At 47.6% G+C, this 15,757-nt stretch overlaps 3 protein-coding genes across 7 annotated transcripts in view; 1 reads left to right on the forward strand and 2 right to left on the reverse strand.

The window, feature by feature from the left end:
• The window catches only part of KIAA0586 (KIAA0586 ortholog), a 167,584-nt gene extending 165,630 nt beyond the window's left edge, over positions 1–1,954 (reverse strand). The window contains exon 1 of one of the 3 annotated variants that reach the window (XM_066608234.1): positions 1,525–1,954. In XM_066608234.1, coding sequence (XP_066464331.1) covers positions 1,525–1,903 — 379 coding nt within the window. In that variant the 5' untranslated portion in view covers positions 1,904–1,954. The remainder of the gene's footprint in view (positions 1–1,524) is intronic. The other 2 variants (XM_066608233.1, XM_066608235.1) reach the window with 2 other exon arrangements.
• Positions 1,955–6,831: 4,877 nt separating this feature from the next.
• Positions 6,832–8,859, reverse strand: ZNHIT2 (zinc finger HIT-type containing 2). The gene has a single exon (XM_066608236.1). The coding sequence runs from the start codon at positions 8,749–8,751 to the stop codon at positions 7,351–7,353; it is 1,401 nt and encodes a 466-aa protein (XP_066464333.1). The 5' UTR covers positions 8,752–8,859; the 3' UTR covers positions 6,832–7,350.
• Positions 8,860–9,032: 173 nt separating this feature from the next.
• On the forward strand, positions 9,033–15,411 carry TIMM9 (translocase of inner mitochondrial membrane 9). Of its 3 annotated transcripts, none has more exons than XM_066608237.1 (4): positions 9,033–9,180; positions 9,991–10,055; positions 11,809–11,904; positions 14,886–15,411. In XM_066608237.1, exons 2-4 carry the CDS (start codon positions 10,017–10,019, stop codon positions 15,018–15,020), a joined length of 270 nt encoding a protein of 89 aa, XP_066464334.1. In that variant the 5' UTR covers positions 9,033–9,180; positions 9,991–10,016; the 3' UTR covers positions 15,021–15,411. The 3 variants fall into 3 exon arrangements, with proteins under 3 accessions (XP_066464334.1, XP_066464336.1, XP_066464335.1); XM_066608239.1 differs by having other exon boundaries at positions 9,041–9,195; XM_066608238.1 differs by having other exon boundaries at positions 9,042–9,190.
• Positions 15,412–15,757: the final 346 nt, after the last annotated feature.

The raw sequence follows: 15,757 nt of genomic DNA on the forward strand, positions 1-15,757 counted from the left end.
CTCTGACGCCGCTCGCTCGGGCAGCCTGGTTATACAGCAGATGCTCTGTTGGCTCGTTCCATCGAGCAATCATTCAGTGGTTCACATTGGCGGAGAGGGACTGAGCGAGCGCTGGTTAAACCGAACCAATGAGGATTTTTTTTGTCTGCATAAAATGAACGAAAAGCGAACGATTTATCGTTTAATCATTGGCTGCATTTCCACTGAATGATTATCGTTCATTTTCGCTCGTTTAATACACTTTTTTAAACAATATCATTCCGTGTAAAAGGGCTTTTAGTGAAGACTTCTGAAACATCTTTAAGGTTCATAGACAAATAAAATGTGCTGCGTACATGGCGCTATTACGTCGCATTAACACGTGCGTTTTTTACATTTGTTTAAAGCAGCCTTTACATACAGGAGCCCAGTTATCCACATAATGATAATTCGCACCACTAAAAAGTGCCTCTCTTGTCACCCCACAGTGATAGCTGCCCCTTTGTGATCATACACAGTAAAAATCCCCCCTTCGTGTCCCCACAAAGTAATAACACCCCCGCAGTAGTAAAGCCCCCACACAGCAATAGCTGCCAGCTTGTGCACCAAAGCAGTAAGCCCACTGTGCCCCTGACGAGGTAGTAGTACACCACAAAATAATGGAGGTCCTTGCGTTTCTCCCCTCTCACAAAGTAATGGCGTTCCCCTATGTTTCACACACACACACAATGGCGGTTCCGTACCCAGTTTTTCCCCCACGATGCCCCCACACTATGTTTGGCATCGCTCTCACATGGATTACACCTCGGGGTCCAGTCAGAAGTGCTGAGGACTATATTGCGACAGAACCCGCGAACGGAAGCATTCACGGGCACCAGTCAAACGGTCCGCACTTTGGAGTCAGCTTCACAAGGATTTCTCCACTTCCGCAATGTTTGGAGTGCAGAATAGCGAGTCGGCTGCGCCATTCTACACTCCAGATATAGTGGAAACTGAGGGAATTCTTGCCAAAGAGACACCAAAGCGTTGAGCGTTTGACTAAGGACAGCGAATGCTTCCGTTCGCGGGTTCCGTCTCAATGCCATTTTCAGGCTAGCCCCTGAGACAGAATCCCACAACGGGCGCATAACTGCTGTGTAACAAAAACACAACCTAGTGTTCCCTGCTGCGCTTAACACGGCGCCAACAATGGAGGTCCCCTTGTACCGATACCCAGTTCGTGGCGCCTGCAGCAGAACTTTACGCTTGTTCTTCACACACTGCGTGTAGCCTGCATCCTCCTCTCTGAAGCCGCATATACTAGCAGAACCAAAGAGGAAGAAGATACAGGCTGCACATGGCACCAGCAGCAGGCTGTGAGACACAAGGCACCAGAATTAGTGTAGTGAGGAGGGTCTATGGGCCCCCCAGCTTCAAGATACCGGTCACAATTGCTACTGCTGCAACCCCTACAGCTACACCACTGCTCGGTGGGTTTATTACATAACTAGGCGGATACGCAGCAACACTAGAAAACCTGCGACAACAGCGGCAGCACCAACTTACCATCTATATGGGAGGTGACAGCAGGGTACTTATTAGCAGGCAGCGCTGGCGGGACGTAGGAGGGATCTCGCTTCTTAAAGGTAAAGTCTGGAAGAACTGGAGCAGGCACCTCCCGCAGCCTCTTCGCTGAGATGTGTACCCTCTCCTGGCATCCACTGCCATCACTGTGTGCCACTGGACTACCTGCCACCCTGAAAGCCCCTGGATAATAATGCCCATGACCTCTTCCTGCAGCCTGACCTGAGTGCAGGGGGCTGGGATCAGTAAAGGGTGTACTGCCCCCCTTCCTCGTATGGACACTGGTGGAGCGGATCAGGACATCACTGGCAGTAGTACTTGCCATGGAATCCAGGCTGCTATCAGACGCTCCTTCCCCCATCCCCTCAGGACACCAACGCTCTGCTCCCCCGTAACTAGGTTGCAAAACATCAACAAGGGGAATGAAATGAGAGCGGACGGTGTCAGACAGTGAATGCCAGTCGCTAGCCCTCTACTGTAAGATGTGTCGCCGGTTCAGTAGACTGTCATAGTGGCCGCGGCCATCTTTATGAGGACCGCTTGTGCATTGGAACAGGTGACAAAAGGCTTCGCCAAAATGACTTCCACAGCGGAGTCGACAAGGACTGAAGTGCAGCGGCCTCTAGCGGGTTGCTAGACGCCCATAAGAAGTAACGGTTGGAGTGTTCGCAGGAAACAATCTTCCGGGCGGAAACAGCAGCTCTTACAGTCAGTACCGGCTGAACGGCATGGGATGGTTTAGATATGATACAATTCGTGTGCAGGTTTATGTGTTTAATGAGGACATGGGGAAAAGGCACACGAAATAAAAGGACACTTAATAAATGGTAGGAAAATTGTACACATTTTATTAGTATCCAAGAATCTGCATGATTTTAGACACAAAACAGAAAGGCCGGCTGCAAGAATTCTCATAGCGGGACCCGACCCAAGCGTCTGCAGAGAGCAGCGCGTCACTCACCTGCTCCCGCGGCCCCGACTCTTTCATGTGCCGGCTGCCGGGCAGTCGGTGCATGCGCAGAGCGGAGCCAGCGGCAGAAATAGAGCATGCCGCGATGTTTGCCAAATCGCATCCGTCTGCATAGAATTGCGTTTGCTAACGCAATCCTATGGCAGCTTCCAGGGGCAGAAATTCAGCGGGAAATCCCGCCGTGGAATTTCCGCCCGTCTGCAGGCGGCCAAAAGGTGAAGAAAATATATGTAAAAAAAATAATCACTATATAGGTGAAGGTGACCAGATTTTTCCAGGGTCAAAGCTTGGCAGAGGGGTGTGGTCAGGGGGCGGGCTTATCACAACATATGATTTGACCTTGTTTTTATTAAAAGTACAGGGCTGTTTAAAAAAGGCAGGGAGCAAATTCTGCAGGATTTCTGAATCCAAAAAACTGCCAAAATCTGTACCATTGTTGCAGAATTTGACTGGAAATACCATGCGGCGCATCTCCTCACCTTCTTTAAAAGCTTGCCACTGCCAGCGCTCCCCGGCTTCTGGTTCCCAGCGTCACTGCACCTAACCAAGCCGGGGAGCGCTGACAGCAGGAAGCCTACAGAGGACAGGAGGGGGAGCGCCACATAGTGTGACAGCAGCTGTGGATACGAGGCTGTTTTCCAGTCAAAATCTGTACCAATGGTATGGATTTTGACTGTTCTTTGGATGCGGAAATGCTGCGGAATTTGTCACAGAAATTAAGCTGCAGACATTCCACAGCATTTCCGCCATGTGTAAACATACCCTAAGTCAGCTTGAGGTATGCTGCCACATGCACAGTGGCCTCAGTAGTAATACTGTCCCCTCTATCGGTCCCAGTAGTAACATTGACCCCCACAGTAGCCTCAGTATTAATAGTGTCCCCTATATCGGCCCCAGTAGTAACAGTGACCCCCAACAGTCGCCTCAGTATTAAGTGTCCCCTATATTGGCCTCAGTAGTAATAGTGTCCTCTATATTGGCCCCTAGTAGTAATAATTACCCCTATATTGGCCCCAGTAGTAATATTGACCCTCACAGTGGCCTCAGTAACAACAGTGTCCCCTATATTGGCCTCAGTATTAATTGTGTCCCTTATATCGGTCCCAGTAGTATTATTGACCCCCACAGTGGCCTCAGTATTAAGTGTCCCCTATATTGGCCCCAGTAGTAAGTGACCCCCATATTGGCCCGAAATAGTAATAGTGACCCCCACAGTGGCCTCAGTATTAATAATGTCTACTATATCAGCCCCAGTAGTAATAGTGAGCTCCCCACAGTGGCTTCAGTAGTAATAGTGTCCCCTATATTGGACCCAGTAGTAATAGTGACCCCTACAGTGGCCTCAGTATTAATAATGTCTACTATATCAGCCCCAGTAGTAATAGTGAGCTCCCCACAGTGGCCTCAGTAGTAACAGTGTCCCCTATATTGGACCCAGTAGTAAGTGACCCCCACATTGGCTCCAAGTAGTAATAGTGACCCCCCCACAGTGGCCTCAGTATTAATATTGTCCCCTATATTGGCCCCAGTAGTAATAGTGACCCCCCACAGTGGCCTCAGTATTAATAATGTCTACTATATCAGCCCCAGTAGTAATAATGAGCTCCCCCCAGTGGCCTCAGTAGTAATAGTGTCCCCTATATTGGCCCCAGTAGTAATAGTGACCCCCTACAGTGGCCCCAGTAGTAATAGTGTCCCCTATATTTGCCCCAGTAATAATAGTGGCCCCAGTAGTAATAGTGCCCCCCCTACAGTGGCCCCAGTAGTAATAGTGCCCCCCCCTACAGTGGCCCCAGTAGTATTAGTGCCCCCCCCCTACAGTGGCCCCAGTAGTATTAGTGCCCCCCCCTACAGTGGCCCCAGTAGTATTAGTGCCCCCCCCTACAGTGGCCCCAGTAGTATTAGTGCCCCCCCCCTACAGTGGCCCCAGTAGTATTAGTGCCCCCCCCCCTACAGTGGCCCCAGTAGTATTAGTGCCCCCCCCCCCTACAGTGGCCCCAGTAGTATTAGTGCCCCCCCCCTACAGTGGCCCCAGTAGTATTAGTGCCCCCCCCCTACAGTGGCCCCAGTAGTATTAGTGCCCCCCCCCCCCTACAGTGGCCCCAGTAGTATTAGTGCCCCCCCCTACAGTGGCCCCAGTAGTATTAGTGCCCCCCCCCCCCTACAGTGGCCCCAGTAGTATTAGTGCCCCCCCCCCTACAGTGGCCCCAGTAGTATTAGTGCCCCCCCCCCCTACAGTGGCCCCAGTAGTAATAGTGCCCCCGTAGTAGCCTCAGTGGTAATCGTGTCCCCCACTGAAAAACAAAGAAAAAAAACGAAGACAAAAAGCCGCCTTTTATTGTGGGCACTTTCTGCCATAGGTGGGCTGCGCACACTGGCCAGTGTCGGTGGAGTACAGTCGAGTGCTATACCTATGAGATGATCCAATGTCTCCCTGGAAAGAATGGCCGCTTTTTGTTTTTTCTTTGTTTTTCAGTTCTCTGATCTATGAAGTACGCTCCATTGACTTGTGATGCATGTGTTACTGAGATACAGTTTATCATTAATAAAGTTTTGTGAACAATGCATTTGCATGTAATATTGTAGTTTTTATAGGGGGCGCCGTTAGTCTCACTCCATCTAAATCAACGTTTCTTAACTGGAATTCTCAAGTACCCCAACAGGTCGTGGTTTGAAGATATCCTATGGAGAGAACAAATGTAGCCATGTCTAAAGGCACCGACGTTACGTCATAGAAAGGAAATCCTGAAAACATGACCTGTCAGAAACAGCAATTTAAATGACGGAGCATATACTGGTGATTGGTGTAGCACACTATAACAGCCTTCTGATACAATAATGACCTAAGACAGCCTCATTACACACTACTCAACAGCAAATGGCTTGCATTGAAAGGTATGTAAAAAGAGCTTTTTCCTTCACTCTTGCGGAAAGGAAATGCGTTTTCCTGGAGCGGAGGAAAACAAAACAAATCGCAGCATGCTATCTTTTGCTATGGATTCCTCTGTTGAAGTCAATGGAAGCAGTGCAACCCGCAGCCCATCCACAATTGACATTACGGATAGGCTGTGGGTACCTGCGTCATCACCTAGCGACGCTGTGAGAAAAAGAATTAAAAAAAACATTTGTACTGCGCATGACAGACATAAGCATCCATGGTCATCCATAGTAATGAAAACGCAGGGTTGCCAAACAGGAGTCATAGCCAGATTCCGCTATGGGAACCCGCCAGCAGAATCCGCCTCTGCCGTATGCAGCCGGTCTAAGTGTAGTCATCCATCGCCGCTTCTTATTTGGGAATAGTTGCATTTCCCTATAAACAGTGATCATTAAAGAGAATGTATCGCTCATTTTTTTTTTCCAACCAGAGAGTAACACATTCCTAATTGTCTTATGTAGATGTCAGGCCTCTGCTAAGCCCACAGCTGCTCTATTAGCACCCCAAAATAAAGAGGAAGCCTCCTCCCGTGGCAGCCACATGGATGTCAGCACTGACTGTGGCATCTACAAGATTAAAGGAGATGTCCCGCGCCGAAACGGGTTTTTTTTTTTTAAACCCCCCCCCCCGTTCGGCACGAGACAACCCCGATGCAGGGGTTAAAAAAACCACCCGCACAGCGCTTACCTGAATCCCGGCGGTCCGGCGTCTTCATACTCACCTGCGGAAGATGGCCGCCGGGATCCTCTGCCTTCGTGGACCGCAGCTCTTCTGTGCGGTCCACTGCCGATTCCAGCCTCCTGATTGGCTGGAATCGGCACGTGACGGGGCGGAGCTACACGGAGCCGCTCTCTGGCACGAGCGGCTCCATAGAAGATTACAGAAGACCCGGACTGCGCAAGCGCGGCTAATTTGGCCATCGGAGGCCGAAAATTAGTCGGCACCATGGAGACGAGGACGCTAGCAACGGAGCAGGTAAGTATAAAACTTTTTATAACTTCTGTATGGCTCATAATTAATGCACAATGTATATTACAAAGTGCATTATTATGGCCATACAGAAGTGTATAACCCCACTTGCTGCCTCGGGACATCTCCTTTAAACAACTGGGATGAAAGCTAGCTACAATCCGGACACTTGCGACAGGAGTCCAGTTGTGTGGCAGAGGGGTCCCTGTCGTTGGTCTCCCAGGTACAGTGGCAATACCCGGGAGGTCTCTGTGACCTATATATCCAGTGTGAGCAGGGGTTAGTACCTGTTCCATGATAGCTGGAGCAGTCAAGTAGCGCAGAGGAGCAACCCCTTTGCACCATTTGACTTGGCATTTTCCAATATTAACACAAAGCACAATAAAAAACAATAACTTCTGAAAATGCTTCCTTTTTAATCATTATGATGGCTGTTGTCCATTTAAAGAGGTTGTGTCATTATGTCATTACAAGAAAAACAAGACATTTTTAACAGCAGGCGGTGGGAAGAGAAACAAAAATAAAAAAAAACACTTTTCTGCTTCCTCCCCCCCTCAAAAAAAAAAAAAAAACAAACACACAAGAAGCTCCCACAATCCCATCCAAAGTGTCCAATGGGAGTCAGCTGACTGCTGCACCCAATCAGAGGGCACATCACCACCATCTGAACTCCTGGCATCATCCTGCACATACTGGGTGCCATAATGCCAGCAGTTTGGGACAGTGACACTGTGGCTTCTGATTGGTCACAGCGGTCACCCAATTTCTGGTGGATATCCTTGCCGGGTGCTGGGGCCACGACAGACACTCAGCTATTTCCCGGGAGACCAAAGACAGGCGAGTCAAGTCTTTTTTGTGTTAGCCCATGGCAGGCCGTTAATTTACGGTTACTGATGCCCTCTTTCACCAGTAGTCCAGTACGGTGTAATTATCAGTTGACCTCTTCTATGAGTGTCTTTTTGGCCGGCGGTCGTTTTCCCCCCCAGGCCCGCTGAAGTCCTTGTGAGATCTCTGCCAGCTCGTTGCGGTCCTTCAGCTCCTGCTTATACTCCCTCATGACCTCCGCAGATAAGACAGCCAAGCGCTCGCCGTTCTCCTTCACCCACGCCGCTAGGAACAAGCATTTTTTCTTGGCATTGAAGGCTTCTTTTTTCACATCCTTTTCTTCCGCCACGACTTTCCGGATCCTTCCCAGCAGGCGGTACAAGTGGGAGAGCGCAGCCAGCGAATACCGTTCCCCGCCGTCACCCAGGAGGATTTTAGCTGTAGCCCCCATTGCCAAAACAGCGACCCCTTCATCTCCACCCAACAAGGGGTCGGCGGCGGCTCGTACGGCGCTCTTCAGAGCGTGAGCGGTGGAGTTGTACACCGTGGTTGTGCTAAGAGCACCGGACACGCCAAGCAAGGTCCCTACGAAATCCACCATGTCCTCATCGTCAGTCAGGTCGCCGTTATGCCGCATGAGGGAGAAGGAATAGCTGTAAATCACGTTGACCAGAGTGAAGCGAACCAACATGGAGGGGTTACGGGTAAGAGAGCACAAGGACGGCACGGAACGCAGAAGCGGTGGGACCGGCGATACGTTAGGCTTGCTTGGATCTCCTTGTAGGGCATCATCTACACGGGCATCCTGTGGACTGTCAGCATGGTCACCATGGTTACCAGATGGCAGACTTACAGTTTTCGCACTGGAGATCTCAATGGAGTCATTCCTTTCATTGACCATCTGGCCTTCATCAGTCTTCTCGGTAAGAACTTGTCCCGTCACCGTGGCAACATCAGTTAATGGCGCACCACCGCCAACTGGGTTGGTGCCGTTGTCATGTCCACCGGTTGGCGCGAGGCCAACATGGCGTAGCTCTTGCTCAGCCTCCGGCAGCTGCACGATCTTCCACCCTGCTGGCGCTTCCCACCACGGCGTCCACCGAGGGACCAGCGAACCAATATGGCCGCTCGATACCAGCTTGTTGAAGTGTTCCTTCTCTTGGCGGGACAGACTGTGCCACAAGCCGCCGCCCTCATCATTAATGTCCCCCTCCTGCTCCTCCCGCAGTCTCAGCAGTAGCTCCTCCATCTCCCTCCTCCCCCCACCATCTTGCTCCCGCAGAGCCTGCAGCACGGAGTCCCTGTAGAAAAGCTCGGAGCAGGCCGAGTGCCGGGCCCCCTTGTAACACGGAAGGCTGCAGTAGGGGGCGTTACACCGCGGACACGTGTACTTCCCGGCAGCAGACAGGCACAGGGCGCACACCGCTGGGCCGGGGCCGCCATTGTCACTCGGGTTAGGAGAAGAACTGCGGCCTGGGAAGACAATATCAGCTTCCAGCGTCTGCATTACCAATAGCGTGACCGGGGCCAAGCTTTCTCCAATCAGAAGGCAGCATAAAGCCACACGTGACCCAGAACGGGAAGCCTCTCACTACCACATGCTTGATTGACCCTTGGCTCCTTCCGTATATACGCATAGAGTGATCACGTGACCAGCATCACCATAGCGCCCTCGCAGCCGGTTGTAAATTGAACTGTCGTTTCATATTCTAACATTCTACAAGAAAAAAAGGCACATAAGGGAACTATAACAAGGGCCGTTCAACGAGTGATGTGAGAGGAAATGTACATGTTATTGCTTAATCACACATGTACGTACTAATGAAAAGCCTTTTTTTCTGTGACGAATCTGCTACAGTGAAATCGCTGTCGCCCCGCCCACGTGTGTATCCGGCAAAACGAAGGGGTGACAGAGACTTATTACTGCAGGGAGGAGGTCAGTGATGGTAGGGTGAGTGGGGGTGGTTGAGTGAGGATTGTACCGGTCTCTAGTGCTGTGTGCTAGGGACAGCCTGTCCGCATGAGTGCTAGCACGTGGCTTAGGAATGTCCTATAGAAGGGACGCATGCTCCCTGGATGTCCTTATGCCTGACCTATATGTCTGCTTGTATCATGCATCGCAGGACATGCTCCTGACTCGGGGAGAGTTTCATGTGTGCAGCTTTTTTAATGGACATGTCACTCTATGACATTGAGTGCTGTGGAGTGGTGCTACACTGCAGTACCAGACATGGCCACAACTATATAGGGGGGGGCTATAAATCAGCTTCCTGAGGTGTACCTTCAGATCTCACATTTAATGACAATCAGATACAAAAATTTGCTATCTATGGAAACAGAAACTCCAGAGGTTTTGTTGCAGAACATCAAAAATGTTTCCCCCCTCAGAGGTGATCAGTGTGACGCCTGTCACTGGACACACATGGAGTCTGCAGTCACAGACTGATGCGATGGCTTCTGTGATGCCGCAGATGTCTACATGCCCACCTTACCGCCGTGGTCGGTAAGGTGGGCATGAAGACCCTAAGGCCTCATGTCCATGGGCAAAAAAAGCTCAGCCTGGCAATGATCTGGAATGCGAGCGCCAGCGGTGGGCAGTTGCGCTCCTGCCGCAGCACCCTTGTCCATCTATCACAGCTCTTTAGCACCTCAAAGAAAGCATTCAACCCTTGATGGACATATTTAACATGTGAACCTTTAAAGTGTATCAGTATATATATATATAATTGTCTTGTCTTATTTTCAGGTGACTAATTGTAAATTCCTGAAGACATGGCAGCTCAGATCTCAGAATCCGATCAAATCAAGCAGGTAAATGGGCACAACGGACGCCTTCCATCTAGTGCGTCTGATCCTGCATATATGGCCCCCATCTGCACTGCCGTCTCAGGAATCAGTTCACACACAGTGGAATTGCTGCAGAATGCAAGCTGAAATTCCGTAACGATGTACAATACAATGTAAGTGAAGGGTTTTAACGAACTCCATTCACTTACAGCGGAAACAAATCAGCAGCGGAAAATAGCCATGCTGTAGATTTTCACATTTGCAGCATGCTTTACTTGTTGCGGAAATGCTGCAGATTGTTACCACAGAATTCATTCATTGCAATGACATGCTCGATTTCCACAGTGAAAATCTACCCAAAAATCCACACACATCCAAATTCACATGGGGATTTACTACATTTAAGGGGCTGTGTGGATGTATTTTTGCTTTATTTAGCCCTCTTATCCTTGGAGGATTAAAAAGGTTTTGCAATGAGATCTGTGTTATAAGAAAAACAAAAAAAACCCTTCTTCCTCTGGTGCCCACTGAACTTGGTGCCTATGCACATAAGGCTTGCCATGGCACTCACATCTGTATATGGTCTAACCAAGATTGTCCCAATGCTGTGATCCCAGCAAGATGCTATAATCTAGCAGGCAATTTGACCAGAAACATTTGGTTCCCCCGCAGAGCACCCATGTGATGCCCATAGACTGTGTAATTCATACTGCTCTAGACTAAAAAATTGACCTAGACATCTTTGGTTCCTAAACTGAAAGGTTTGGAAGCCAGAAAAATTTTTGGTTGCCAAATTTAAAAACATTACATTCATAATATAATAAGAAAATGTATTCCATGCAGTGCCCCACATCTATCGCCTCATTTTGATTGATATTTTTAAGCTCTTTACAGCTGAAAACTTAAAAACTATTTTGGGGTACTGCTAGGGAAAAGTTATATGGAAAAAGACTTGTGGGTACTAGTGGATTGTAGATTTACCTGGAGCAATCAATGCCAGTCAGCTGCTGCAAAAGCTAATACATTTTTGGGGTGCATAAAAAGAGGTATAGGGGCGAAGGATGAGAACATTATCCTCCCACTATATAAGGCACTTGTCAGGCCTCACATGGAATACTATGAATGTAGCATTTAATGTGTATTTTGTTAAGGAGAAGCAGCAGATTGCACCTGTGAAATTTGCAACAAATCCAAAATCTGTAGCAAACAGTGTGGATTTTGGTCCAAATTTGCTGTGGGTTTTTTCTGCTGTAGAAAATTTGTAGCAAATCCATTATGTGTGAACGCACCCTAAGAATGCCTGTCCATGCTTGTGATGGAATATGGATGGCGATATTCCGCTACGGAGGAGGAGGGGGGAGCACTGACAGGTCTCCACAATGAGCGTATCTAATAGATAGGCTGACCGCGGCAAATCGCAGCATGCTATGATTTTAATCCCGCAAGTGGAAAATCACTATGATTCTCCGCTTGTAGTCAGCCTATGGAAAGCATTCACTGCATTACCTGCACCCGGATTATCACTGCAGATAATGCAGTGACTAGAGATGAGCGAGCACGTTCCCATAGAACGTGTTGAGAATTGGTTTACGGTAACCAACTATCATTGATACGATGGGCCAGCCACAGTACTTGGCTATAGCACCAGCGAAGCTTGAGGTGCACTGATCATATATGCCTGATGCTTCTATAGGTTCAGTTGTGTTTTGGCAAGCGCCTACATTCCCCTGGTATGTGCAAGTAACTGCTTCACTGACACATTTCTTCTTCTTTACAGTTTAAAGAATTTCTTGGGACCTATAATAAACTGACAGAAAACTGCTTCCTGGATTGTGTGAAGGACTTTACTACTCGAGAGGTCAAGCCTGAAGAGGTACAGACCTGTCCGTGTGAAGTGGGGCCATAATTCAGTGAAAGGCTGATCATATGAACACTGCAGCCCCTGCCTTGTAGTAAGCTTGTCTGTGTCTGAGCAGCTGTATATGGGGCTTTGCTGCATTCCCGGACATGTATGGAGGACATTGTGATGGGTAGTGCATTGAGGGGCTTCTGTATTTCCTGCTGCTCAGAGGGGTACCAGGTATCTGACCCCACCACTTACACATTGCTGGCTTAACCTAAGCCAATTGGGGCTTATACCAGTAATATCATGTAGAGGATAAAAATCTGCATGTATGAATTGGGGAACTAGTTGCTTAAATAGCACTTCCGTGATATTTAAATTTCTCATTCAGCAGTAGTTAACAGAGCAGGATAGTTGGGGAATTAATGTCCCGCTGCTTCTGTCAGCAGACTGCAGGTAGTTTATACTAGAATTAACAGTGCAGTAGTAGGCATTTGGTATGTTCACACGGGGGAACTTGATGCACATCCCGGCTCTGAAACCTGGCAAAAATATCAGTAGCTAAGCTGCATATTTTGCTGCGGACCCACACACAGATTTCGCCCTTGTGAACGCACAATATACTTGTGCGAAATTTCCGACACAGGTCTACATTAAGCAGTGACATGTCATTTTTTTTTTTTTTTTTTAACAATGCAGATTTCAATTACATGGTGGAAAAATCCAGATTCCCATTCAAATGAATGGGATACTGATTTTGGTACAATCTGCACCGAAATACGCCATGTGAACATACCCACTTTGTAACTTGGGTTGATTTCTCACAACTTACGCAAAGGGAAAATAGTGGAGTAGTTGTCCATAAACAAGCAATCCAATTATCTCATTTTTAAAGGGCTTCAGAAAAATAAGTTATCATATGGCTTTTCTTTGTCACTTTTCGTATGTCTTAATTTTTTCTGGGCCATACATTATTGCTAACAAATATACACGTGTGTGCTCCTTGCTTTACATTATAGTGTGATTAAAAGTTATAACCATTTCTCTCTCGGTTCTGAGGTCTCTGCTGCTGTAAGTTAGTAGGAGGCATTCATTGCTTATCCACAGTTCTGATAACTGTACAGTAAAGGCCCATTTACACGGGACGAACGTCGGGCAAACCATGCCCGGCCCTTGTTCCCGCATGTACTCGCTCCTGTGCTTCTGCACAGGAGCGATCATCGCTGGCTCGCTCAGCCAGGCGGCTGGAGGAGATTTGACTCCTCGCTCTCCCCCGACCCTCTCAATTCACATAACACAGCAGCTGCTCAGTACACAGCATCTGTTTGCAAATCCCAGCATGTGGTCTGGACTTTGCACTTGGTTGCATTGTCTTCGCAGGGGCTGCAGCGGGCTGTCAGCTGAATACAATGTAATCAGCTGCTCCAATGGAGAACACAGTATGCAGTCGCTGCTATCTCTCTCCAGCTGAACGATGGATTTTATGCTCACCTAAAAATCATCATTCAACCGAAGAGTAAAGGTGGAAGCACTTAAACACAACGATTATCACTCAAAATTCATCATTGGAACAAGAGATCGTTGAGTTGTTCACATTCACTGTACTGTATAAGCGAATGGGAACAACTGAGCGATCACTATTTAAACGGAATGATTAGTGAACGAGCCAATGATGGTTTTTATGCCTGCATAACCTGAATGAACAGTGAACGATTTATCGTTGGCTGCATTTATACTGTATGATTATCATTCGTTTTCACTCATTTAAATGTTTTTTTTAATGATATTCATTCTGTGTAAAAGTGCCTTTATGAGCTAAGCATCTGTATCTATTACATAAACTAGATTAGGAGAGAAAAAGGATGGATCATGCTCGGGGAGTAACCTCCAACCAAAACTACTGCTGATATGTATGGAATAAAATAAACCCTCCAATTACTTCACTAGGGTGACCTTCCTCAGGATGCGTCATCACTAGCAGATTTGTAGGGATCCGCTGCTTGGTATCCCCGCAAACAGCTGATCCTCCAACCTGCTGTCATTGCAGTGGGGCCAGATGTCATCCGTGGTCAGGGTTGGAAGTATAATAGACTTCTCTGGTACCATTGATTTTAATGATATTACACTTCCCTCCTGAGCATAAGTCATCAATAGTAAGAAAAGAAACAGAAACCCCCTTTAACCTCTTAACACCACAGGGTGTAGCTTGACGTCCTGGCAGGGAGGTACTTAGCATAACAGAACATACAGTTATGCCCTGGGGATAGCGCGAGATAAGAGATGCCGCGCTATCCGGCAGCGGGAGCTGGCTGTCACCGATTACCGGCCTCCCGCTGCAACAGCAGGAGTGTATCGGGACAGCGACCCCCACTGTTAACCCCTTCCCTGCCGTGATCTATTTAGATCATGGCATGTAAGGGGTTCACAGAGGGAGCTCGCTCTGTGACATTATCGGACTTTCGCAATGTAATCCCGAAGAGCCCGACGGGTTGCCATGGCAATAGGACACCAGATACAGGCGTCCTGCATTGCCAGTGCCTTTGATCGCTATAGCAAGCGATAAGGCATTGCAGGACAGAATTCCTGCAATGCTTTAACATAGCGATCATAGGTGCTATGATGCAAGTCCCCCAGAGGGATGCAAATAGTGTAAGGGAGAAAAAAAAAGATCAAAATTTAAAAAAAAATGGAAAAAAAAACCACTGTAAAAAACAATGGCAGAATCGATGCTTTTTCTCCCTGCGATCTTAAAAAAAAATCAATAAGTTTTACAATATAGTCTATGTATTCAAAAACTGGTACCAATAAATACTACAGTTCGCCACACAAAAAACAAACCCTTATACAGCCACGTTGATAGAAAAATAAAAGTCATTGCTTTTGAAAAGTGGAGATGAAAATGCCTCCAAAACTGTTGCGTCCTCAACGCCAAATAGGTCAAGTTAAGATTGATGCTTCACTACTTGAAGATCTGCTGTTACTAACTTATACTCTTCTTTCTCCACTGTTAGGTCACTTGCTCAGAGAACTGCTTACAGAAATATCTAAAAATGACACAGAGAATATCCATGAGGTTTCAGGAGTACCACATCCAGCAGAACGAGGCCTTAGCCGCAAAAGCTGGACTTCTTGGACAGCCTCGATAAGAGGCATGTAGAAACCGCTGTTCAAGGTCCTATCAGTCCAGTCGACAATCCGGCAAAGAGCACTCTAGGGTGCCAGGTGCTAATCTATGCCCCGCAGTGCCTAGGACTTGAGCATTGATGGTGCTGAAGAATGACTGCCATCAGAAGAGACTGGTCAGGGAAGACCGTTGTAGATCGTGCTCCCTAACAAGTGTCAACCATTGCACATGCTGCATACTTTTCTAATAAAAGATTTCATTTATATACTTCATATCGAATAACAACAGATTTTCCTGTTTACTTAACCTATTCTGGAAGACGTGATGTGGAGGAGATCATGGGGCCATATTCTACCAGTTGAAGCTATAGTATTTCAGTGAAATAAACTTGCTTGTAAGAATGAATTATTACATATCTTGTGTGTTTTGCTACTTTTGCTACTTATAATAATCTTTATTTATATAGCACCAACATATTCCACAGCGCTTACAAAACGGGAGAACCTATACAAAAAACAAAGATACAAAAACCACGGTTACATGTAATACTCAGCTGATGGAAACAATAGGGGTGAGGGTCCTGCTCCAACAAGCTTACATACAAGTAATGGGGTGATACTGAGGGAAAGGGCTAGAGATGTGCACGGTATGGCGTGGTGGAGTGTGTGTGATGCTATACACAAACAATGGTTAGACATTAAGCCGTGTGGTGGTTGAATCAATATGACTGCAGGGGGCGGTTGATTACAGCTAGCAGGG

Source organism: Eleutherodactylus coqui, chromosome 6 (genome assembly GCF_035609145.1).
Source record: "Eleutherodactylus coqui strain aEleCoq1 chromosome 6, aEleCoq1.hap1, whole genome shotgun sequence".
Taxonomy (NCBI): Eukaryota; Metazoa; Chordata; class Amphibia; order Anura; family Eleutherodactylidae; genus Eleutherodactylus; species Eleutherodactylus coqui.

What these genes read in the sequence shown, in the direction of transcription:
- ZNHIT2 (XM_066608236.1), bottom strand. Translation starts at nt 8,751, where the DNA reads ATGCAGACGCTGGAAGCTGATATTGTCTTCCCAGGCCGCAGTTCTTCT.
- TIMM9 (XM_066608237.1), top strand. Translation starts at nt 10,017, where the DNA reads ATGGCAGCTCAGATCTCAGAATCCGATCAAATCAAGCAG. An exon ending in AATCCGATCAAATCAAGCAG is followed by an intron (nt 10,056 to 11,808) that starts GTAAATGGGCAC and finishes TCTTCTTTACAG; the next exon opens with TTTAAAGAATTTCTTGGGAC. An exon ending in GAGAGGTCAAGCCTGAAGAG is followed by an intron (nt 11,905 to 14,885) that starts GTACAGACCTGT and finishes CTCCACTGTTAG; the next exon opens with GTCACTTGCTCAGAGAACTG.